Source organism: Dendrobates tinctorius, unplaced genomic scaffold (assembly GCF_039654945.1).
Source record: "Dendrobates tinctorius isolate UK_male_01 unplaced genomic scaffold, ASM3965494v1 ptg000007l, whole genome shotgun sequence".
Classification (NCBI taxonomy): Eukaryota; Metazoa; Chordata; class Amphibia; order Anura; family Dendrobatidae; genus Dendrobates; species Dendrobates tinctorius.
In genome coordinates, this window is record NW_027361675.1 from 28,260,758 (window position 1) to 28,287,034 (window position 26,277).

Below are 26,277 nucleotides of genomic sequence, written 5' to 3' on the forward strand. Positions count from 1 at the left end.
TCCACCTTTTAATGCATAATGTCCCTTCCAGGTAATGCTGGAGGATGGCCGTAGCAAAGGGTTTGGATTTGTTTGCTTTTCTTCTCCAGAAGAAGCAACAAAAGCAGTCACTGAGATGAATGGGAGAATTGTAGGGTCTAAACCACTCTACGTGGCATTGGCTCAAAGAAAGGAAGAACGAAAAGCTCATCTTACCAATCAGTATATGCAGCGTATAGCAGGAATGAGGGCTCTTCCTGCCAACACCCTCATCAACCAATTTCAGCCTGCTCCTGGAGGATACTTTGTGAGTGCTGTTCCACAGGTAGGAACAGGGCAAATTACAGTTTTAAGTTGCCCCATCACATGCATCGCTTTGTAATGCGGTTTGTCCTTTTTCCAGGCTCAAAACAGACCTACATACTATGCACCTAATCATATGACTCAAGTTCGCCCAGGCCCTCGGTGGCAGCAGGCAGGACGCCCTCAAGGTGAAAACATTTGTAAAACGCTGTTGTAGACTTAAATATACTGCCTAATTTTAATAGTCATTGTGTGTTAGTGCACTGACTGATTTGTATTTTTAGGCTTTCAACCCATGCCTAATGCACTGCGCCAGAGTGGGCCACGTCAGTCACTACGCCATCTACCACCTTCAAGTACTCAGGGCACCCGTGGTGTCCCCAACGTAGCCCAGAGAGTTGGTGCGTATAACTGAATTTTGAGCTTTCTCAACTCTTGTTAGACATTGTAAGCGTGCTCTTATATAAGGAGTCTTCTCACAAGTTCAATTTTTTTAATCTGTATTTGTTGCACCTACCTGTGAACAAGTATTGTACAGTATATTCAACGTGTTTCATCCCTATGTTTTCCCCCCTTTTTTTTTTTTTTGTTGTAAAAAAGTGGATTTCAAAGTAGATTTTGTTTAACAGACCACATAAACTCCCAAAGTTCTGATTTTGTTGCCCTGCATCATATTTGTACAGTTGCTGTAACATGTAGTTATGTAGTGTATGACTGTAATGCACTGCAAACTCATCCTGTCCTGCTACTTGGTGCAGGAGCAATGGTAAATATGTGCTTAAGGCCTCTTTCACACTTCCGTTTTTTACAATCAGTCACAATCCGCCAGGTTTTGAAAAAAAACGGATCCTCAAATTTTTTTTGAGGATCCGTTTTTTTCCCATTGACTTGCATTAATGGCGGATTGTGACGGATTGCTGTCCGTTGCATCCGTTTTTTGTGAGGATCCGCCAAAAGTTGCTGTCCGTCACCATCCTCAAAAATTTCAAAACGGAGCTTGTAACGTTTTTTTCTCTGGCGGATCCTGCAAACACTGATTTAACCCGAATTTCTTTCTGGGTGCCGGACAAAAAAAAAAAAAAATATTTTCTCTCTCTCTCTCTCCCTCCCTCTCTCTCTCTCTCTCTCTCTCTCTCCCTCCCTCTCTCTCTCTCTCTCTCTCTCTCTCTCTCTCTCTCTCTCTCTCTCCTTTAAATTTCTTCATTTTCAGGATCCGTCTAAAAACGGATCCTATGCCATCCGTTCACATCAGTTGAGAACGGATCCGCTTGTCCGCCTTTTTGGCGGATTATAACTGATGCAAAAAACTGAAGTGTGAAAGAGGCCTAAAGAGTTGCAGAGGAAATCCAGACAAAGCATGCTTGACCTTGTGTTCTGTCTCTACACCTCTGCCACATTTGTTCAATATCATAGTATTCATCTTTATCTGTAAACATGCCTTAAAAATAACCAGTTCAGGCAATGTAAAGATTTATCTTGTGCAGCACTTAGTTTGGTGAATTTTAGCTCAGTGGATTTTTTTTTTAATTAAAACCAGCATTTAAAATTTGGTCTTAAAGCGAATCGGTCAGCAGGAGTTTGCTAAGTAAATTACAGACAGTCAAGTTGGCGCTGTTTTACATATTATAATGATACCTGGGTTGATGAAATCCGACTTGTGATTGTTTAATCTGTATTAGCAGTTTTCAGTTAGAGATTCTTGTGCTTCGGTGCGGCCTGTTTAGAGGACTTCATGTGGTACTTTCTTCACATATTCATCTTTATTAGCTTATAACAGGTCACTGAAGCGATAGATGCTATTGTGCATATGCTGGCACCATTTTGGTGGAGGGAAAAAAACTTAAGCAGGAAAAATGGTGTCGACGGCGCTTTCGCAGTAGCATCTATCAGCAAACTATTGACGCTAGTGCTCATGCGCCTGCGCTATTTTGCTGAAGGTTTTTTTTTTTATTTCTTAGTGTTTGAGAAGGTATTGCATTGTAAGTTAGGAAAATATATCTCCTCAGAGATCCAAGCTTAAGAGAATGGTAGCTCTGTAGAAACTTTGGGTAAGAATACAAGAAGAGAAGATCCGAACGGCCACTATTGTAGGTGTTTACTATAGGCCACCTGGACAGACTGAAGATATGGATGAACTTTTTGCATCAGATGTCTTTGGTCTCAAAAAAGTACAACATAGTGATCATGGCAGATTTTAGCTATCCAAATATTTGTTGGAACATTCTCTCCGGTAAAAGTGCTGGGTCCAGAAAATTCAAAACTTCTCTTGCCGACAGCGTTTTCTTTCAAAAGGTAGAAGAGAGAATCTGCAATCTTAAACCTAATTCTTACCAACAGGGAGGAAATGATTGTGGAAGTAAGGTGGCTGGGAATTTAGGAGGTAGCAATCATGCTGTCCTCAAATGTTGATTAGAAGAGGAGGAAAACCAGCGAGGATTCAGACTTTAAAGTTGAATTTCAAAAAGGCAGATTTTAACCCCCTTAACGACTGGAGGTATTTTCGTTTTTGCTCCCCTTCTTTCCAGAGCCATAACTTTTTTATTTTTCAGGCAAAATGGCCATGAGGGCTTGTTTTTTTGTGGGATAAGTTTTACTTTTGAACAACAAGAATTGTTTTAACGTATCGTGTACTACAATTCCAAGTGCGGTGAAATTTTTAAAAAATTTGCAATTCCATACTGTTTTTTTTCTCCCATATTCACTAAATGCTAAAACTGACCTGCCATTATGATTCTCCAGGATATTACGAGTTCATAGACACCAAACATGTCTAGGTTTTTTATTTAAGTGTTAAAAAAGCGCGCCATTTTCCAAGACCTGTAGCGTCTCCATTTTTCGTGGTTTGTGACTTATTTTTGGTGCACCGAGCTGATGTTTTTATTGATAACATTTTGGTTTATATACAATCTTTTGATCACCCGTTATTGCATTTTATTGCAATGCAGCGGGAACCAAAAAAATTTAATTCCGGCGTTTTGACATTTTGCCTTGTTAACGCTGTTTTGCGATCGGGTTAATTCTTTTTTTTATATTGATAGATCGGGCGATCACATGACTGGGTCACCGATGGGCGGGATTTCAAGCGCGCTTACTGGAAGCGCAAGTTAAATGCCGCTGTCAGAGATTGACAGCGGCATTTAGCAGGCTAACAGCCGCCGGTGGAACTCAATTCCACCCATGGCTGTAAGAGGCACATGTCCGCTGTTCAAAACAGTGGACATGTGCCGGGAAAGGTGTGCGTTCAGCGCCGGAGCACACATCAAAGGGAGGGATTCCGACGTGGACGTACTATTACGCCCAACGTCGGAAAGGGGTTAATGTATTCAGAAAGAGGGTAGAAAAGGTCCAATGGCTGAATGTTCTAAAGGACAGAAATGTCCAAAAAGGATGTGAATGAAATTCTCACTGCACAACCAGTAACAATCCCAAAAAGAAGGAAGGATTAGAAGCATTTAAAGAGACAGAATGGATGAAAACAGAAATTAAATCAAACCTGTCACCAGGATTTTGCTAAGTAAACTACAGACACTGTGTGGTTGGCGCTGTTATACTGATTGAAATGATACCTGGGTTGTTGAAATCCGTCTTTTGTGGTTGTTGTGTAATCTGTATCTGTAGATTTCAGTTAATGATTTTCGTGCTCTCGGGCAGCCTGTGGGGGGGGGGGGGGGGGGGGGGGGTCTTTGTCTTAAATTTTTCTAAGCCTCACAATGACCAACATTATATAAATCACCCATATTATATGCATAATGTAAAATAGGAGGCAGGTCACTAAGGGATCAGTGATCTGTCATAAGCCCATAAGGCCTGTTTCACACTTCCGTTTTTGTGTCCGCCAAACGGATCCGTTTCCGTTTTTTTGACGGAAACGGATGCCAACGGATCCGTTTTTTTGACGGATCCGCGGTAACCGTAATGGAAGTCTATGGGACAAAAAAAACGGATCCTGCAAAAAATGGCGGATCCGTTTTTTTAACGGGAAACAACGGATTTTGACGGATTTGAAAAAACGGAAGTGTGAAACAGGTCTAAGGATGCATTTGTAAGCGGAGCACCACATAAAGAGCTCCACCAACAGACCGCCCCGGATCACGGGAATCTCATTAACTGAAAACTGCAAATAAAGATTAAGCAACAACCATAAGGGTGAGTGCACACAGTGCGGATTCAGCTGCGGATTTGCAGGTAAATCCGCAGGTAAAGTGACCTGCGGTTTAGCTGCGGTTTGACACCTGGACATAGAGAATTGACATGCTGCGGATTTAAAACCGCAGCAAATTCACACGGAAAAATCCGCAGCGTGTGCACTGCGGTTTTGAAATCCCATTGATTTGCATTGTACTGTACAATGCCTGCGGATCCGCAGGGCCAAATCTGCTGCGGATCCACAGCAGAATCCGCAACGTGTGCACACACACCCTTAGGTGGATTTCATCATCCCAGGTATCATTTTAAAACCTTTCCGACATCGGGCAAAATAGTACACCTATGTCGGACTCCCCCTGTTTGGTGCGGGCTACGGCGCTAAGCCTACAGCTTTCGGGGTGTAAAAGTCCTTACTGAGAGCTGGAAGAGCCGGGAAAAATATGTAGACAATTCTCTTATCAAGCTGAGACTGAAGTTTATTCGGAGATACGCAGCAGAAGAGCACATGGACAGGTCAGTGAGACAAAGCATGCACGTATGAACAGGAGTCCAGACAGACACAGTAACGCTGAGATATCTGGCAGTGGTCTGGTCATGGTGTGGCCTGGCGGCAGACTGGTGATGGTGTGGCCCCGAACAACAGTAACGGGCTTTTTATACATGATACAGACGAAGAAAGCACTTTGCAGCAAAAGGACGTATACATGATGGCCTCATACTGCGGAGAAAAACATATTCAAGAACAAAGCATACAATAGTTAAATGTAATGACATCAAGGCTTTTTTTTTCCCCACACTTCATAAGAACTCTTAAATCTCCATGTTCTTCTTAGTCACTGTCATTAATGACATATATAGGTCTATTTTCCAATATCACTACAACAAATTCACTTATTTAATTACCATTTATCTATTATCGCATTGCCCTGCAGCTGATCCAATTAACCTCTGTGTATGCCCACTATACCTGCTAATGGCTATGATCTCATTTTGTGTCTCCAAGAGGCAGAATCAGATGGTTTCTAACTTTTCCACAAGATGGCTGCTAGAGCCAACATGTCTATTTAATATATTATGGCTGACCGTTCTCTTACAGCGGGCACATGACAGCTGATTTATACAGCTGATGTGCCCGCACCAACCCCGGATGGAATCGATCCACCCGCAGCTGTTAACCTGTTAAATGCGCTGTCAATCTCTGACATCGGCATTTAAAGGGAATCTGTCACCCCTTTTTTGAGATATCATATAACATTCAATTGTGTGTCACATAAGGATTCTTAGTACTTTTGCTTCCCCCTGACCCTGCACCTTTCATGCATAAATACCTTTTTTTATATCGGTTCAGATGTACTGTATGTAAACTGCCACAGTCCGGTCCGATGGACGGAGCTTTATTCAACTGCTCCCCCCCCCCTCCCTGTCTTGCTCTACGCTTTTCTTCTTGTGTAGAGCAAGGCAGGGGGGGGGGGGAGCAGTTGAATAAGCCCCGCCCAGCGGACCGGACAGCAGCAGTTTACAGACATCTGAACCGATATAAAAAAAGGTATTTATGCATGAAAGGTGTGGGGTCAGGGGGAAGCAGAAGTACTAAGAGAATCCTTATGTGACACCCAATTGAATGATATCATTATATGATATCTCTAAAATGGGGTGACAGATTCCCTTTAACTTGCACTTCCGGCAAGAGCGCTGGTAACCCCGTCATGTGATCGCAGGAAATCAATGTGTTGGCATGACAACCAGAGGTCTCCAGCAGACCTCTGTCATAGCCAGATTGCTGTGAGCATTTCTGCTACATACAGGTAATCTGATCATCGGTTGTATGTAGCAGAACTGATCAAAGTAATGCAGCTTCTAGTCTCCTATGGAAACTATTGAAGCATGCAAAAAGTAAAAAAAAAAATAAAAAAAATTTTAAACATTAAAAAAATACAGAAAAATAAATACAAATCTCCCCCCTTTTGCCCCAATCAAAATAAATCAATTCAAATACACAAATATTTGGTATCACCTCATTCAGAATTGCCCGATTTATCAATTTAAAAAAAGAATTAACCCAATCTTTAAACGGCGTAACGAGAAAGTCAAAACGCCAGAATTACGTTTTTTTTGTCGCCGCAACATTGCATCAAAATGCAATAACGGGTGATCAAAAGATCGTATCCGCACCAAAATGGTATCATCAAAAACGTCAGCTCGGCGCGGAAAAATTAAGACCTCACCCAACCCGAGATAGTGAAAAATGGAGATGCTACAGGTATCGGAAAATAACACAATTTTATTTATTTTTTTTTTTTAAACAAATTTTGGAATTTAATAAAAAAGAACCTAGACATGTTTGGTGTCAATGAACTCCTAATGACCTGGAGAATCATAATTGCATGTCAGTTTTAGCATTTAGTGAACATGGGAAACAAACTACTGTGGGATTGCACTTTTTTTGCAATTTTACTGCACTTGGAATTTTTTTCCCGTCATCCAGGGCATATGTTAAAACAAATGGTGTATTCAAAAATACAACTCGTCCCGCAAAAATCAAGCCTACATATGACCATTTTGACCAAAAAATTAAAAGTTATGGCTCTGGGAAGAAGGGGAGCAAAAAATGAAAAAAGCAAAAATACCTCTGGTCGTTCAGTACAACGGCGCCAACTTGACACGGTCTGTAGTTTACTTAGAAAAATCCTGCTGACAGGTTCACTTTAAAAGCTTGTTAAAAAGGAGGGGGACAAAAGTGGAAATGAAGATGTTAAAATATAACCCAATGTTTAAAAAAAAAAAAAAAAGACACCTATCTCAGGCAATGTTAATTCAGTATGTGGCTTTGACGTTTTTGGGCAATGTACAGTACTTAGGCAGAGGAGGATTACCATATATAATGTAATTTCAGATTTAAATTAAACAAGTATTGATAGCACATGCTTCATGTAAGAATACAGTCATATGTTAAAGTTTGGGCCCCCCTATTAATGTTAACCTTTTTTCTTTATAACAATTTTGTTTTTTGCAACAGCTATTTCAGTTTCATGTATCTAATAACTGATGGACTCGGTTATATTTCTGGATTCAAATGAGTTTTATTGTATTAACAGAAAATGTGCAATCTGCATTTTAACAAAATTTGACCGGTGCAAAAGTATGGGCACCTCAACATAAAAGTGACATTAATATTTTGTAGATCCTCCTTTTGCAAAAATAACAGCCTCTAGTCGCTTCCTGTAGCTATTAATGAGTTCCTGGATGAAGGTATTTGTGACCATTCCTGTTTACAAAACAATTCCAGTTCAGTTAAGTTTGATGGTCGCCGAGCATGGACAGCCCGCTTCAAATCATCCCACAGATGTTCAATGATATTCAGGTCTGGGGACTGGGATGGCCATTCCAGAACATTGTAATTGTTCCTCTGCATGAAAGCCTGAGTAGATTTGGAGCGGTGTTTTGGATCATTGTCTTCCTGAAATATCCATCCCCTGCGTAACTTCAACTTCGTCACTGATTCTTGCACATTATTGTCAAGAATCTGCTGATACTGAGTTGAATCCATGCGACCCTCAACTTTAACAAGATTCCCGGTGCCGGCATTGGCCACACAGCCCCAAAGCATGATGGAACCTCCACCAAATTTTACTGTGGGTAGCAAGTGTTTTTCTTGGAATGCTGTGTTTTTTTTAGCCTCCATGCATAACGCCTTTTTGTATGACCAAGCAACTCAATCTTTGTTTCATCAGTCCACAGGACCTTCTTCCAAAATGTAACTGGCTTGTCCAAATGTGCTTTTGCATACCTCAGGCGACTGTTTGTGGCGTGCTTGCAGAAACGGCTTCTTTCACATCACTCTCCTATACAGCTTGTCCTTGTGCAAAGTGCGCTGTATTGTTGACCGATGCACAGTGACACCATCTGCAGCAAGATGATGCTGCAGGTCTTTGGAGGTGGTCTGTGGATTGTCCTTGACTGTTCTCACCATTCTTCTTCTCTGCCTTTCTGATATTTTTCTTGGCCTGCCACTTCTGGGCTTAACAAGAACTGTACCTGTGTTCTTCCATTTCCTGACTATGTTCCTCACAGTGGAAACTGACAGGTTAAATCTCTGAGACAACTTTTTGTATCCTTCCCCTAAAAAGCTATGTTGAATAATCTTTGTTTTCAGATAATTTGAGAGTTGTTTTGAGGAGCCCATGTTGCCACTCTTCATAGGAGAACTACTTGCAAGTGGCCACTTTAAATACCTTTTCTCATGATTTGATACACCTGGCTATGAAGTTCAAAGCTCAATGAGGTTACAAAACCAATTTAGTGCTTCAGGAAGTCAGTAAAAAGTAGTTAGGAGTGTTCAAATCAAGAAAATGATAAGGGTGCCCATACTTTTGCACCGGTAAAAAAAAATTTTAAATGCAGATTGCACATTTTTTGTTAGTACAATAAACCTCATTTGAATCCAGAAATATAACTGAGTCCATCAGTTATTAGATATATGAAACTGAAATAGCTGTTGCAGAAACCAAAATTTTTGTAAAGAAAAAAAGGTTAACATTAATAGGGGTGCCCAAACTTTAACATATGACTGTAATTGATGATGTACAATGGTGTATGTTTAATTTTTTTTTTTTACACACAGGGGTATCTTCTGCTACTCAGACACTAGGCCCACGACAACCCGTCTCCGCTCCTCCTCCTCGGGCTGTGCCTCCATACAAGTACACACGTTGCCCAATCCCTGGAGTTCAACCTCTGCAGGTACATGCTGTCTGTTACTCATGACCTGAAACAAAGTAAGCATTATCAAGAAAACCTTTTTATGTTAAGCTGGATACATTATGTATTAGTGCCTGCAGAGCGGAATACGACTGTTTGTTTCTCCATTGTAGACATATTAGCGAACAAATTATCTGGCACCTAGTGAGTTAACTGTTATTAAAGGAGTTGTCCCACAAAGTACATTTTAACCCCTTCATTCCTGGGCCATTTTTTGTTTTTGCATTTGTTTTTTGCTCCCCTTCTTCCCAGAGCCATAACTTTTTTTATTTTTCTGTCATATGGCCATGTGAGGGCTTGTTTTTTGCGGGTCGAGTTTTAGTTTTGAACAACACCATTTATTTTACCATTTGTATAATGTACCAAATGCTAAAACTGACAGGCAATTATGATTCTCCTGGTCATTTCGAGTCCATAGATACCAAACGTGTATAGTTTTTTTTTCCCAAGACTCATATACATTTTTACTTTTATTTTGTATGAAGCTAAAGGGGGGTTATTTGAATGTTTTAAATTTTACTTTTTTATATATTTTAAACTTTTTTTCATTTACTTTTTAAATGCTTCAGTAGTCTCCATAGGATACTTGAAGCTGTGATCATCTGATTGCTTGCTCTACACAGAACAGGGTTTCAGTCCTGCTCGGTGAAGCAGAAATGCTCATTTGCTATGAATGCTGACCACTGGGCTGATCAGCTATGACAACCACAGGGTTCTCCTGCAGACCCTGGGCTGTCATACTAACCCATCCGCGGCCCGTGATCATTTGACAGGGGTGCCGATGGGCGTGATTTGTGACAAGCTTCAGTTGCATGCATGCTAAATGCCGTTATCAGGGATTGACAGCAGCATTTAACAAGCTGCGAGTGGCTTGCGATTCCACCTGTGGCTGTTAGAGGTACATGTCATCTGATCAGCTGTCGGATGCCGGAAAAGATGCGGGATCAGTGCTGTAGCCCACATCAAAGGGGGAGACACGACATGTGCTGTGTATATATACACGGCACATGTCATGAAGGGTTTAAACACTAGATCAGGGGTCTCAAACTCTGCAGAGTAAATGGGCCACACGTAAAAAAAATTTAAGCTGGCGGGCCTTATTCCTTTCAAACTTAATACAGCCACAATTGATAGCTGTATCTAAGGGGTTAAACAGCCGTGATCGGTGCTAATACCGATCGTGGCCGTTAAAATAGGTTGTCAGCTGCGATGTACAGCTTACCTCATCGGATGATAGTGTTGGCTCTGCATGTGAGTCGGCGCTATCATCTCGCTGTTCATGCAGAGCCAGAGTCACCTGCAAAATCCAGCAATGGGGGGAAAGTCACGCCTCATTACACAGCGCCAGAAGGATGTCATCACGCAGGGCCACAGCCACTACGGAGCGGCGCACTCCTCTCTTCTAGCGTGAGCAGTGGCGTAACTACAAAGTTATGGGCCCTGGTGCGAACTTTCAAATGGGCACCCCCCATGTCAAAGTACACGCGCGGCTCCTCTCCGCACACCTCGTACACGCGCGGGTCCTCTCCGCACACCTCGTACACGCGCGGGTCCTCTCCGCACACCTCGTACACGCGCGGGTCCTCTCCGCACACCTCGTACACGCGCGGGTCCTCTCCGCACACCTCGTACACGCGCGGCTCCTCTCCGCACACCTCGTACACGCGCGGCTCCTCTCCGCACACCTCGTACACGCGCGGCTCCTCTCCGCACACCTCGTACACGCGCGGCTCCTCTCCGCACACCTCGTACACGCGCGGCTCCTCTCCGCACACCTCGTACACGCGCGGCTCCTCTCCGCACACCTCGTACACGCGCGGCTCCTCTCCGCACACAGAAACTTACCGCATCCAGCACCATGGCAACCTTAACAGACAGCAGCGTCCTGCATACACTGAGGCCCCTAATCATGTGACCCCTGACTCCTCCCCCTCCTGTGACCTCATCCCAGGTCCTGTGCACAGCCACACAGAACAGCCTGAATGCGCGCCTCCCCCTTCTACCTGCCTCAGGGAGTGAGACACGTGATGCACTGCACCGCGGGCCGTGTGTTTGAGACCTCTGCACTAGATCATGGAATAAAAGGAAGTTCCAAAATTGGATGTTAAAAAAAAAAAAGTTTCTGTACTGATCTTATAAATGTGCCCCTGCTGTGTATTGGCAGTGTCTGACTGTGTAGGAACATGATCTGATCATACCACAGCTCCTGGGCAGGGGAGGAAGCAAAATAGTATACAGACATTACAGCATGGGATCACAGGTTATTCTTTCCGTTTTACATCCTCCTCTGCCCAGGAGCTGTGGTATGATTGGAAATTATTATTATTCAAATATCTATTGATTAAATGGACTTTCGTCCAAGTCGCTGTTTGCACTGGGAGCTAGTATTTTTTCTCCCCGTGTGAGTTGCTAGCTGATAACATCCATTTAGATTTAAAGGGGCATTCCCATCTCCAAGATCCTATCAAAATATGTAGTAGGTGTGGATATATAATCAAATGCCTCCAATTAGAAATGTAGTATAGTTCTTCTGATTCGCTGTGTTGCTTACCCCATGTGTAGGGCATTGCAGTAGCATAGGTAGGTATCCATGGGTATGACCACTCATATATAGTGAGTTAGCGGTTAGTGTTCTTAACCATGGATACTTAAGCTACTGCATTGCCTGCACATGGGGGTAAGCGACATGGCAAAATCTTCTATTTAGAAATATAGTATCGTTCTTCTTATTCGCTAATATTACTAAACCTACTACATATTGGGAGAGGTTCCTGGAGATTGGAATACCCCTTTAACAATAATTAACTCATTAGGCACGTGCTAATATCTCCACAATTGAGAGGGAAAATTCGAAACAAACACTTTTTTTATTTTGCTCTGCAGCGACTATTACATTGTAACCAGTTCAGCTTGACAACATGTGAACATGTCCCTCCAAGTTGATGACACGGACAAGTTGTATGAAAGCAGAAGTAGCATATGCTAATTTTTTTGTGTACTTTCAGCCCTTATCTAAAACTGAGGTCTTTTCAACAGTGAATCTTAGCTTATTAAAATATTTTAATTTTTAACCCCTTTCAGACTGCATTTACACATGCGGTTTTAGGGTATGTGCACACATTGCGGATTACCCTGCGGATTTTTCCGTGCAGAAATTGCTAAATCCGCAGGTAAAATGACCTGCGTTTTACCTGTGGATTTAGTGCAGATTTACTGCAGATTTTCTGCGGATTTCCCCTGAGTTTTGACACCTACGGATTCCTATAATGGAAAAGGTGTCAAAACTCTGTGGATTCGCACAAAAGAATTGATATGCTGCGGATTCAAATCTGCGGAAAAATCCGCAGCATGTGCACAGCATTTTTCGTTTTACATAGACTTTAATGGTACTGTACAACGCAGCAGAATCTGCTGCGGATCCGCAGGGCCAAATCCGCTGCGGATCCGCAGCAGAATCGGCGACATGCACAGACCCTTAGGGCTTGTTCACATGCTGCAGTTTTTTTCACATGTTTGCAAGGGTTAAAAAAACATTCTTTACAGTACAAGAAAAGTTTGAGATTTGTTATCTCATGCACTTGCAGCTTTTTTTTCTTTTCGGATCAAAGCATCTTAAAATATCCAGCAAGTCAATTCTTCTGGCGTTTTTCACTCATTCAAATGAATGGGGGAAAACGCTTCAAAAACATGCATATTTTACAGTTTTTTTTGCCAGCCAACCCTTTGATTTTTGTTGCAGAAAAATCTGCTGCAAAGACTCAATGTATTCAGATATCCCAACTGTGATTTGCTGCAATTTTATGATTGCACTCTGTAACTGTTGCATGTCAGGCAGCCATCTCAGTGTTTATATCCAATAATCAGACCCATACGTGTTTAGAATAAGCTTTTTATACGACTGCACAGCTTGGAACACATTTATATACTCAACAGTAAAGTAATATCCTTTTCAATCAGAACCCCCAGCCTGCTGTCCATGTGCAGGGACAGGAGCCACTGACGGCTTCAATGCTGGCCGCTGCCCCTCCCCAAGAACAGAAACAAATGCTAGGTGAGTCCGCTGTGGCGTAGTTTCTATATGTAGAACTTTTTCTGTGTGTGTGTGTGGCCTGAATGCTAGTAGTGACAGTATAAGTGTATTCCTTGAATTTTCTGTTTTTTATAGGGGAACGTCTTTTCCCACTTATCCAAGCCATGCACCCCTCATTGGCAGGTAAAATAACAGGAATGCTGCTAGAAATTGATAACTCAGAGCTATTACACATGCTGGAATCTCCAGAATCTCTGCGCTCCAAGGTGAATATCCATATAAATTGCTTTATTATGCAAAATGTTTACATTACTGATGGCTAACGATAAATGTGCCAAGCTCTGGCTCATTACAACGGATAAGGCTACCATTTTGTGAATTGCTTTTCTTCAGGTGGAAGAAGCTGTAGCAGTCTTACAAGCTCACCAGGCTAAGAAAGACGCTGCACAGAAAGTTGGGATCGTTGCTGCTACCTCTTGAACCCCAGGGTAACCTGTAAGTATATTGATATTTTTCATATCTTGGCTGTATTAAGCTACTACTGGTTTCTTGAGTGTACTTGTGTAACCTGATAATAACTAAGCACTGGACAAGTACAGCATTTGATCATTGGGTATGATTGTAAGTGTACGATGCAGGTTGAAAGATCTTGAAATTTAGAAGTTTATAGCCGTTCCTGTCTTCTCTTTTCCAGCATTAATAGAGCTCAATGATTATAGTAAAATCAAGGAAGCAATATTGCTGCTGCCTCAGACTAGGCGATTGCATGATCTCTCGGTGTTGCCTAGCTTGGCAGGGCTCCCTGAGTTTTGACTCTGATCACTTCTTCCAATGACTATTTGCACAACAAGGGCGCTGTTTTCCTCTCTTAGTTAGCACTCATGGATTATTATCTCCATTTAGGTGGAGTCTGTATAAATTTTACAGACTCCTAAAATATATAAGTTGGGTACAGTAGTTCAGTGCAATGTATACAGTAATTTTTTTTCATAAGAATTTGGGAAAGTTAATAATTTCCTACAAATGTCTGTTATACTAATGATCTCGGCTTTTTAGTGGAGATGAATCTGCGCTGCACTTCATGTATGTGCTCAGTAGTGAGGCAGGCAGTGCTGTGGAGTCGAGGAAGATTTGGCATACTGACTCCACAGTCCTGGTTTTAGAGTAGGGGGTTTGCACAGGAGAAATCTTTGTATGTGATTGTGGGAAGAGGAAATAAGAGCGTAGTAGAAAAGGAGATCTTTTGAGGATTGGAGGTTGCATGCAGGTAAGTACCATGAGACTAGGTCACAGATGTATGGAGGAGACAAGTTGTGGATGGCTTTGTATGCCATGGTTAGGGTTTTGAACTGGAGTCTCTGGGTAAGGGGAGCCAGTGGATGGACTGGCAGAGAGTAAATGCGGGGTGATAAAATTGATTAGTCAGGTCTCAGAGTTTAGGATAGATTGGAGGGGTGCAAGAGTGTTAGAAGAGAGGACACAGAGCAGGAGTTGCAGTAGTTGAAGTGTGAGATGATTAGGGGATGCATTAGTGTTTTTCACAGATTCTTGGTTAAGGAATATACTGATCCAGGAAATATTTTTGAGTTGGCGTCGTCATGAGGTGGAAAGTGCTTAGGAGAGAGCAGAGTCAAGGGTTACGCACGGCAGTGAGCTTGTGGAACTGGGGAGAGTGAGCAGCCATTGACTTTGATGGATAGGTTTTTTGAGGGGGGGGCAGTTGAGTGAGATAAGATGTTGAATTCTGTTTTGTCTATGGTAAGTTTTAGAAATCGAGCAGAGAAGGATGAATTGACAGACAGTTGGTATACTGGTTTGTAAGGAGGTGATATCAGATCCAGAGAGGTTTATCTGTGCGTCGTCATCATAGAGAGGATACTGAAAGCCATGGCACTCTGAGCTGTCCCAAGCCAAAGGTGTGGATGGAGAAGATCAGGGGTTCCTAGAACTGAACCTTGGGGGACACCGACAGTTAAAGGGCAAGGTGAGGAGGTGTTGTGGGAGACACTGAATGTCTGGTCTGTTGGGTATGAAGAGGTCCAAAATAAAGCTAGGTTTGTAATACTATAGATTCTCTCATCTCTTGGTAACGGCGAGTGGTCCACTGTGTCTAATGTGGAGAACAGGTCCAGGAGGAGGACAGAATAGTGTCGCTTGGCTTTGGCGGTTAATAGGTAATTAGTTTAGTTAAGGTAGTTCCGATTTAATTATGCAATTTGAAGCCAACTTCTAACCGGTTAAAGAGGGAGCAGGAAGAGAGGTGGGAGGACAGTTCAAGATGGACATGCTGTTCCAGTAGATTCAGGGCATAGGGAAGAAGTGTTATGGGGTGATAGCTAGACAGAGAGGATGGGTCAAGGGTTAAAGATGTCTGATGTTGTGAATTTTCTGCTTGAACAATGAGGCAATGTCTTAAGCTGAAATAAGAGGGGGAGGAGGAGCTGGGGGACAGAGGAAAGACTTGAAAGTGTTGAATAGCTGTTTAGAGGTGAGACAGGGAGGATATGACGGATGAGAAATAGTTTTTTTTTGCTTCAGCTGGTGTGGCCTTGAAATTGGTGAGAGATCGTTCATCTCCATTCAGCAACCTCAAAAGTGTGCCTCCATTGTTTAGTCAGGCTAGTGTGCAAGCGTTGCCTGTTGATTGTACGAGCTTTGGTGTGTGGCATTGTTTCAAGAGCTACAGCAGTTATCAAGGTGTTTGAGATTCCTTTGAGGGTGTGCAAGTTTGTGGAGTGGAGATTGTGCACTTGAAAAGGTCAGGGAAGACAATGGGTAGGTTATGGTCTGACGGGAGGAGAGGTGAGTTAGAGGTTAAATGGGTAACAGAGGCAAGGGAAGATGAGGTCCAGATTGGCCAGCTTTGAGTGGCTGCAGAAGACCATTGAGCGAGGTAAAAAACGGCAACTCCCGGCGTGAGCACGCAGGTTTCTAAGGTACACATCGGGTAACTAAGTGACGCGCGCTGCTTAGTAACCCGATATTTACCTTAGAGACCTGCGTCCTTGCTGGTGCTGATCGCTGGTGAAGCTGCCTGTTTGGAAGCTCACCAGCGATCATGTTGCGATGCACCAGCGATCCTGACAAGGTCATATCGTTGTCGGGATCGCTGGTGCATCTGTATGTGTGACGGGGCCTTTAGAAGCTTGGAGACAGCTGAGTGGAAAGCAGGGCTGTGGAGTGAGTAAGATAAACATCTGACTTCTGAATGTCCCTGACTTCCGACTCCATAGCGCTACCTTACTGCAGAGCATGTGCATAAAGTGTTGCACAGATTCATCTATACTAAAAGCTTAGATCAGGAATAGAACAAACATTGATTTATAGGACATTTCATAACTTTTCTAAATTCTTATGAAACAATTTACAGCATATCCTGCACTGAACTACTGGACCCAGTTTATTATATATTTTAGGAGTTGGTCCATTTTATACCGACTTCGGTTCCACCAAAATGGACTCCACAGCCCTGGTGGAAAATGTCAATGGGGATGTTGAAGTCACCCACGATGATAGTGTGGATGTCAGCGGAAAGGAAATGAAGTAGCCAGGTGGTGCTTTGGGGGGACAGTAAGGCTGCTTTTACACTTGCTGAATTTTTGCGGGCCGTTTTTGCAGCCCCAATAGATTTCTTTGGGGCCGCAAAAATACATCAGAGCGCCGTGTGCCGTATGGCCATGAGGGCCGTATATACGGCTGTGAAAAAATATCGAGGTTGCTCGATATTTTTCACGGACACGGCCTCCATTTAAAACAGTGGTCCCGCAAAAACAACGGTAGCTTGCTTTTGCGGTACACCGTATTTGTGGATTGCCATTTTTTTCCCTGCAATTTGTTACAACAGGAAAAAACTGTGATCCGAGAAGGGGCCGCAAAAAACCTGGCATTTGTAAAAGCAGGCTAAATGACAGCTAGTTGGAGGGGGGGAGTAGCTGCAGACAAAAGTGCAGCTCAAAACAATGAAGAGTAACAGTGGGTGGCAATGGAATTGGGGTGAAGGATCAGTTATCTGACAGGAGAAAACCAACTCCTCCATCATGCTTGTTGCTGAGACGGGGGTGAGCGAAAGCACCATAAGTAAGTGAAGCTGGAGAGGCTGTGAGAGGGAGTGAGCCTGGTTTCGGTGATGGTGAGAAAGGACCGTTTGTTAGTGATGCCCTGCTTCAGAGAAAAACTGTTCCACATACCATAGGTCTTTTATAACCTCACTAAATGCAGGTTATGTTAAAATGTCTACAAACTTGGTAAATTTAGGCAGCCTTTTTTTGCATTTATTTATAAAATATCGATTTTTGGTGAAAATACAGCAAATTTTCAAACTTTAAATTTTTATTCCCTGAAACCAGGTAGCTATACCACACATAATTGTTAATAGATAACATTTACCGCATGTCTACTTCATGTAAGCTTCATTTTTTTCATTTAATTTTTTTTAGAAGGGTTGAAAGTTTATCAGCAATTTCTCATTTTTTCCAGGACGTCCTATCCTGACAGCACGATGGGGGTTGTCCTTTCATCCTTACAGGGACAGGAAATGCACGAGAGGTTAAAGGTCCCCTCCCACATACACACTCCAGTGTTTTCCCTTTCCCTGTAAGGACAGGCACGAGTGCGCCGCAGGTGCGGCATCAGAAGATGATCTTACCGGGGCCAGGAGGTTCGGGGTCCAAACGCCAACTCCTCCGGTCGGACTGTCCAGGGCGGCACCCCCCTTAAGGGGGGGTTCTCCGCCGGGTATCCCGTGGAACGCTGCTCCGGGACTCGAAGCCGTTTCCCCTCGACGGGGCTCTCGGCTCCCGCCGCCACAGGCCGCATCATCCGGAAGAGGCACTGGAGCGTCGGCGGCCGCGTCACTTCCGGGAGCCCGATGACTACTTCCGGTCGCGTCACGGAGGGGCGCATCTAAATGCGGTGGACAGCGTGAGGCAGCTCAGGACGTCCGGAGAAGGTAGGTTAAAATGGGGGGGCGGGACAAGAACGGGAGACCAGCGGCATATCGACAGGTCACGGGTCACACGGCCACAGGTCCGCTGCAACATGGAGAATGCCAAAACCGGCGATGAGCCCAAGCTAGCGTCTGTAAGTAAGGGGCACGGCGGGCAGGTATACCAAAAAAGACAGGAGCCTTAATAAAGAACTACTGTGCTTTATATTAGGAAAAGACAGCGCTGACCCCGGCAGCATCTGCGTCCAGGACATCGGGCAGACCCAAGTGCCCCATCTGTGCCAGAAAACTACCGGGGTCATGGAAAAAACCCCTATGTGAAGACTGCACCCTTAGGATTGTCAGAGGCGAGCAAGCCTCTTTCCTGACAGATGCTCACAATGGTCAGAGAGGAGGTCCAGGCCTCCGTCTTCGGACTGCTACCTACTCAGTCTTCCGGCCAGTCCCAGGCCAAGAGACCAAGATGGGAGTCCGACCAGTCATCGGAGGAAGAGATCCAGAGTATAGACTCATAGGAGGAGGGTGAGATCACCTCTGAACCCCCTGAGATAGGGAAAAGATACCTCTTCTCAGAAAACACGGACGAGCTCCTTGGCGCCGTGAGAAGTATTATGCAGATCGAGGAGACCCCAAAAGCTCAGTCCATCCAGGACGAGATGTTCGGGGGCCTAAGAGCTAGGATTCGTGAGGTCTTCCCAGTTAACGACCATATCCGAGCAATGATTCTCTGCGTCCTCCCATTCCTCCAGAAACGACTGATCGTGCCTCGAGACTTTAAGCTTCAACTACCATTTAACCAAGAGGACATCAACGCTTGGGACGAAGTTCCTAAGATCGACTCCCTGGTGGCCAGGGTGTCAAGGAAGACCTCAATTCCCTTTGAAGATTCCACTAGTCTCTGGGAACCCATGGACAAAAAGGTTGACGTGCTCCTAAAGAGGGCTTGGGAGGCCTCTGCGGCAGTGATGAAAACAAACATAGCCGCCACATCGGTCGCCAGATCCATGCATCTATGGATCGACCATTTGGAGCAACAGTTAAGAGAAAACCCCTAGAGGCGATATCTTAGAGGGCCTTCCCCTGTTAAAAATCGCAACTGGATTCCTGGCGGATGCTTCAGCCGAATCCGTGCGATTTGCGGCCAGGAATAATTCCTTATCCAATGCGGCTCATCGAGCCATATGGATGAAGACCTGGTCTGGGGACTACCAGTCGAAAAATAATGTGCCATAACCTTCTCAGGTGGTAGAATATTCGGGCCGGCCTTAGATAAGATTCTGGAGAATGCTTTGGACGACAAAAAAGGATTTCTGGAGGAGAAACCAAAGAGGTAATTTCCTTTTCAAAGATCCCGTCCTTACCAGAGGCAGGAATATAGGGGGAAAGGGAAATCATCTCGCTGGGAGTACACAAAAGGGGGGAAAAGTAGGGCTCCCCCGTCTCGCTCCGGACAAAGTTCCAGAAGCAGGAACCTGCTCTACCTGTGCAATACCTGTAGGGGGTCGCCTCAGACATTTCGCAGAGGCATAGGAACTCATCTCCCAGAACCGATGGATTCTCAATACGATCTTCCAGGGCTATACCGTTGAGTTCACAAACCCCCCCCCCCCCAAGCACGATTCGTGGTGACAAACCCCCGGTCCAAAGCCCTGATAGACCCTATATGGACAGACATAAAAGACCAGGGCTAGTGGTTCCAGAAATAGAGAGAGGTCAGGGCCACTACTCAACCCTCTTTACAGTAAAAAAAAAAAAAAAAAAAAAAAGTCGGGGGAGAGTCGGGCCATTATAAACTTAAAGCCATTAAATCAATGGGTTCGGTACAAAAGATTCCGAATGGAATCTCTGAAAACCACCATCCCGCTAATAGACCGGATCGCCGCAATGTGCACTATAGATCTAAAAAAACGCATACTATCACGTTCCCATCCATCCTCTCTCAAAGGTTCCTACGCTTCACACTAAAAGAAGCGGGTACTACCACTTTCAGTTTCAGGCTCTTCTGTTCGGCTTGGCGTCAGCACCTCGGGTTTTCACGAAACTAGTCGCCGAAATTGTGGCACTCTTAAGACAGGAAGGCATAACCATCGTGCCATACCTGGACGACTTCCTGGTGATATCTCATTCAGCGTCTGAGTTAAAAGAACAACTCGTCTCAGTAATTTTCACGCTCGAGAGCCTAGGCTGGATCCTGAACAAAGAAAAGTCAGACCTGCAGCTCAGTACCCAGAAATTCCTGGGAGTCATGTTAGATTTCAAAAGAAGAATCACATTTTTACCAGAGGTAAAGAAGAAACCCATCATGGATAAAGTTCGTCAGCTAGATCGAGATCGAATTTCCATAAGAACCGCAATGAAGATCCTGGGTACCCTGACAGCATGCATACCCTGCGTAATGTGGAGCCAGGCTCACACAAGAAGCCTGCAGAGGGAGATCCTAACAAAATGGAACAGACGGCAGTCCTCTCTGGACAGGGAGATTTGGCCGTCCCTAGCCTTGAGATCATCTCTAAAGTGGTGGATCAGCCACAGAAATATCAGCCAGGGGGTGCCTTGGGTCCTGTCTCCATGCGTGACCATAATCGCGGACGCCAGCAGAGAAGGAAGGGGAGCCCACCTCGTGGGAAGATACCTGCAGGGAACATGGCCCGGAAACATCAGCTCTGAGTCCTCAAAAAACAGAGCTACGAGCAGTTTGGGAGACACTAAAACGAAGCAAGTCGTGTCTACGGAACAAACACATAAAGGTCATGTTAGACAACGTGACCACAGTAGCCTTCCAACGCCATCAGGGGGGCCCCAAGGCACGGGAAGCTTCAGGATTTAGCAGCCCACATCCTCACCTGGGCGGAGAACAACGTTCGTTCCTTGTCAGTAGTACACCTAGAAGGCTCCAAAAACAACATAGCCGACTATCTGAGCAAACAGGAAGTCCGGGCCACCGAGTGGGAACTAAAAGAAGAAATATTCATAGACTTGTGCCTTCGGTGGGGAACACCCCAACTGGACCTCTTCGCGACAAGAAAAAACACCAAGCTAAAGAGATTCTACTCCCTCAATCCAGCGGACCATCCAGAGGAGGTCGACGCCCTGAACCAGAGATGGACGGGGACTGCTTTACGGGTTTCCCCCTATCGCCATAAAACCGAGAGTCCTCAGAAACATCCAGGAGGAAGGGGCTCGAGTGATGCTAGTCATACCCTTTTGGCCCAGGCGGAGTTGGTTTCCCCTCCTCAAGAAGATGGCTCAGGAAGGGCCACTCCATCTACCGACGGCGGCGGACCTGCTTTCCCAGGGCCCAGTTCTGCACCCAAACCTGGGAAACCTACAGTTGGCAGCATGGATCCTGAGAGGGATATCCTATAGTCCAGAGGCCTCTCTGACCCTGTAATCTCCACGTTGCAGGCTAGCCGTAAGCCCGTTAAGTTCTGCTCGGAAGGTGGTAGAACCCCCATAGACCCGTCTCATCCAAATATCCCTGAGATCCTTGACTTCCTACAGGTAGGATTTAATAAGGGCCTAACTCCAAGCACATTGAAGGTCCAGATAGCAGCTTTAAGTACTTTCTTTTATTTCTCCTTGGCCTCCCATCCATGGATAGCACGATTTACAAAAGCCATCCAGAGATTAAGGCCCACGTTAAGAAAAACAGTCCCCCCGTGGGACCTAAATCTGGTACTTAACGCTCTATGCAGGCCCCCTTACGAGCCAATATCCGAAATAGACGTCACAAAGCTCAAACAAAAAAAGTATTTTTGGTAGCCATCACCTCAGCCAAACGGTTGGACGAGATCCAGGCCCTGTCATTCCAGAACCCCCTACATTCAGATCTTCGAAGATTGCATAATACTCAAACTAGACCCAGGTTTCCTCCCTAAGTTAGTGCTTCCCCAGAATCTAAACCAGGAGATAGTCCTACCTTAATTTTGCCCATCACCGAAAAATGATCAAGAAAAACTTTCACTCATTGGACGTTAGACGAGCAGTCACACGCTACTTAGAAGTCACGCGAGAGTGGCGTCAGGACACAAAACTTTATCCAGTAAGGTGGTAAAAATAAAGGTAGAGGTGTGTCCACACAAACCCTAGCAAGATGGATAACATCAACTATCACCTCGGTGTTTTGAGGCCGAGGGGTTACCTATACCTGAGGGGCTTAGGGCCCATTCCACCAGGGCAGTAGCGACGTCCTGTGCAGAGAGGGCGGGAGCCTCAGTAGATCAAATATGCAGGGCCGCCACCTGGTCTACACTAAACACTTTCTGTAGACACTATAAATTGGACACGCTAACAGCTAGCCAGACGACCTTTCGGTCGTAAAATGCTACAAACAGTAGTCCCACCCTAAGTGAATTCCTACTTTGGTATTCTCCATCGTGCTGTCAGGATAGGACGTCCTGGAAAACGGAGATTAGACCTACCGGTAATGTTATTTCCAGGAGTCCATCCTGACAGCACTGGTAGTTCCCTCCCAATGATTTGTATTTGTGTTAATATGCTTGTACTAAATCTCAATAAATATTAATTGCATCCATACTGGTGTGGTACTTGGAAAAATCACAGGAGTATGGATGTGGGAGGGGACCTTTAACCTCTCGTGCATTTCCTGTCCCTGTAAGGATGAAAGGACAACCCCCATCGTGCTGTCAGGATGGATTCCTGGAAATAACATTACCGGTAGGTCTAATCTGTTTTTTTGTTGGGACTACATCACATTTGAAGTGACTTTGAGGGGTCTATATGACAGAAAATGCACAAGTGACACCATTTTAAAAATTACACCCCTCAAGGTTCTCAAAACCACATTTAAGCATTGAAGTTTATTAACCTTTGAGGTGCTTCACAGGAATTAAAGCAGCGTGGAAAGAAAAAAATGAAAGTTTTACATTTTCCAACTGCAGCTTTTATCCTTTGTATTAATAGAATAAATAGTTGCCAGCACATTAGTTGTTTTTTTTCCAAACAAGAGATTGCAGAACATATCAGAAGGGAAAGGGTATGGAATTTTATTCCCCCTATTAGCTTGATAGGAGGTGGCCTTTGTCAGGGCTGTGGCATCGGTAAGCCAAACCAACCACTGACTCACGACTTCTCAATTACTCTGACCTCCAACTCCGACTCCCCAGCATTGCCTCACTACTGAGTATGTACATAAAGTGCAGCACAGATTCATCTCAACTAAAAGCCCACATGTATATATCAGGAACAGAAGACATTTATATGACATTATTTAACTTTCCCAAATTATGAAAAAATGTACAGCACTGAACTAATGTACACAATTTATTATATATTTTTAGGAGTCTGTCCATTTTACAGACTCCGATTCCGCCAAGATGGACACCAACTCCACAGCCCTGCCTTGGATGCAACCATCTTTCATCTGTATATACTATAAAGATGTGCGGTTGCAATTAAATGTCTAATTTTCTACTTTATCATTCCTTTTTAATTGCAGGAAGTAAAGAAGCCAAATAATCCCAGAATGTGTGTTTGGAAAGTGGCTGCCAAGAATCTTGTCTCGTCCACATGCTGCTTATCTCGAGAGATGCCATCTGTTTGTAAAACATGGGGTCTATGCACTATGTCGCTTTATTGCTCTTAGGATGAAGTTGCATCATGAGTGAAACATCTCCAGGATTCTTCTGCAGGACTTTTCCCCCTAATTGCAAAAGGGTTTTTATTTTTTGCAGTATCTGTTTGAAGAAATTTGAATGTGAGATCTACACTGTTTTCTCAATGAAATAATAAAAAGGTTTTAGTCCGATGAATTTTAGTATGTGTATGTGTGCTATAGTTTTTCGTCTATTTTTGTCAATTCAGGTGCATATTTCTTTGCATTCAATAACAAATCCCAATTGAGATTTGATACATTTTATGCAGTTGACATGCCGAGAACCCTGGGAAAATGAGCAATATAGTTCTGAATAGAACTCTTCATATGAAGTTATAACCTGCAGTAGTTAAACTTTCCTTCTGAAAGGAAGACATCTTAAGAACAATGCTACCTGTAAATGTGTAAGACACATCTGTAAAATATAAATGAACAAGGAAAACATTTTATGATTAGTACATGGCATAACCCCTTAGCGACGTGCTGTACTAGTAGTGCTCTGTGGAGCCCAGAGCAGTACTAGTACATCGCCGTGGCCTCACGCTGAGAGCCGCGGCGATCGTGTGCATGTGTCAGCTGTATGTGACAGCTGACACCCTGCAGCAATGCTCACGATCGGTGCTAGCACTGATTGTGGGCATTTAACCCCTCTGATGCCGCTGTCAGTAATGACAGCGGCATAGAGAAGCATCCCCTCCCTGCGCACTCCCACCAGAACAACGCGATGCGATCACATTGTTCTTGTCATCTCCATGGAGAGCCTCCGGCACCATGATGGCCACAGAGTACTTCCGGGTCCTGCAGGGAAGCTGTTTCGTGAGCGCCTACTGAGAAGCAGGTGCTGGCATGCCTCCTTCCCTGCCTGTCAGATCCTGATCTGAAACTCTGCTGGGCAAAACATCAGATCAATGATACAACATTATATAGTAATGTCTAGTCATATGATTTGCGGCTGCTGGACAGCCTGAATACATGTGAGGAATGCCTGTTTGTTAGGCTATCCCCTCATGTATACAGCCTGTCTAGCAGCCGCAAATCATGCAGCTGCGGCGATGAAAACCAAGTCTCCAAGCACTAAAAAATACTCGGAGACCACCCGAACATGCTCTGGGAAACCCGAGCAACAAGTATACTCACTCATCACTAGTAATGTCCCATACTGGGACAATGTAATAAAGTTAAAAAAAATATATATATAATGCGTAAAAATATATTTTTTTTAAAAAAATCCCCAAATAATGAAAAATATTACCAATAAATACATTTGTGAAGGAAAAAAAGGAATAAAAGTACACACATTTGGTATTGCAACGTCCGTAACGACCTGCTCTATAAAACTGTCCCACAAGTTAACCCCTTCAGTGAACACCATAAAAAAGCAAAAAACAATGCTTTATCATACCGCCGAATAAAAAGTGTAATAAAACACCATAAAAAAGACAGTAAATAAAAATGGTACCGCTGAAAACGTCATCTTGTCCTGCAAAAAATAAGCCGCCATACAGCTCCATCAGCAGAAAAATGAGTTATAGCTCTCAGAATAAAGCGATGCAAAAATGATTATTTTTTTCTATAAAATAGTTTTTGTTGTGTGAAAGCGCCAAAACACAAAATATATAAATGAGGTATCGCTGTAATCGTACTGACCCGAAGATACCAATTTTACCACACGCAGGACGGTGTAAAGAAAAGAAAAAGCAATTCCTGAATTGCTGGTTTTTATTCATTCTGTCTCCCAAAAATCAGAATAGAAAGCGATCAAAAATGTCATGTGCCCGAAAATGGTACAAATGAAAATGTCAGCTCGTCCCGCAAAAAACAAGCCCTCGCATGACTGTTGTCCAAAATATGAAAAAATTCTAGCTCTCAAAATATGGTGACGCAAAAACTAGTTTTCGCAATGAAAAGCGTCTTTTACTGTGACAGCTGCCAAACACAAAAGCCTGATATAAATCTGGTATCGCTATAATCGCACTGATCCGAAGAATAAAGTCACCTAATCACGTATACCACACGAGGAGCAGCATAAAAAAAACAAACCTTCACATGCTGTTTTTTTTTCATTCTGCCTCCCAAAGATCGCAGTAAGGTTTGGCGCACATTTATCCTGCACTCTAGGGCTTACATCAGGGTTTCCATTTAAATCTCTGAAATACGTGATTCAGACAGAACCCCGGCGGAAAATTCCCCATAATAAGGCAGATGGAGGCACTGTGGATGCCATAGCACATGTGATATGGGGGTGTCATCTTTTTAGGATTGCATAATAGTTTTGTGCACTCCTGAAAAGGAAGCCGCAGAACCAAACGGAGTAACTGCTGCCTCACTATAGTGAATGGATTAATCGGGGGTTTCATCCGAATCACACGTTACTCAGAAATTTAGATGGAAACCCCAAAGTAAGTGGTCAGCGTAAAGGCCGGATAACTGTGATCCCAAACGTTATGTAAAATGTTACCTATAAAAGCTTCCACTGAATCGACAAAAAAAGCAAGTCTCCAC

At 43.9% G+C, this 26,277-nt stretch overlaps 1 protein-coding gene and 1 non-coding gene across 5 annotated transcripts in view; both read left to right on the forward strand.

Moving 5' to 3' along the window:
- PABPC4 (poly(A) binding protein cytoplasmic 4) overlaps positions 1–23,937 on the forward strand; it is a 41,913-nt gene extending 17,976 nt beyond the window's left edge. For 3 of the 4 annotated variants that reach the window (XM_073572957.1, XM_073572955.1, XM_073572959.1), the window contains exons 8-15: positions 32–304; positions 383–470; positions 567–683; positions 9,050–9,168; positions 13,144–13,237; positions 13,352–13,482; positions 13,610–13,711; positions 23,620–23,937. In XM_073572957.1, coding sequence (XP_073429058.1) covers positions 32–304; positions 383–470; positions 567–683; positions 9,050–9,168; positions 13,144–13,237; positions 13,352–13,482; positions 13,610–13,696 — 909 coding nt within the window. In that variant the 3' untranslated portion in view covers positions 13,697–13,711; positions 23,620–23,937. The remainder of the gene's footprint in view (positions 1–31; positions 305–382; positions 471–566; positions 684–9,049; positions 9,169–13,143; positions 13,238–13,351; positions 13,483–13,609; positions 13,712–23,619) is intronic. The other variant, XM_073572956.1, reaches the window with a different exon arrangement.
- LOC141089191 (small nucleolar RNA SNORA55) lies at positions 1,557–1,681 on the forward strand. The gene has a single exon (XR_012232209.1). It is a non-coding gene; the product is annotated as a small nucleolar RNA SNORA55 (small nucleolar RNA).
- Positions 23,938–26,277: the final 2,340 nt, after the last annotated feature.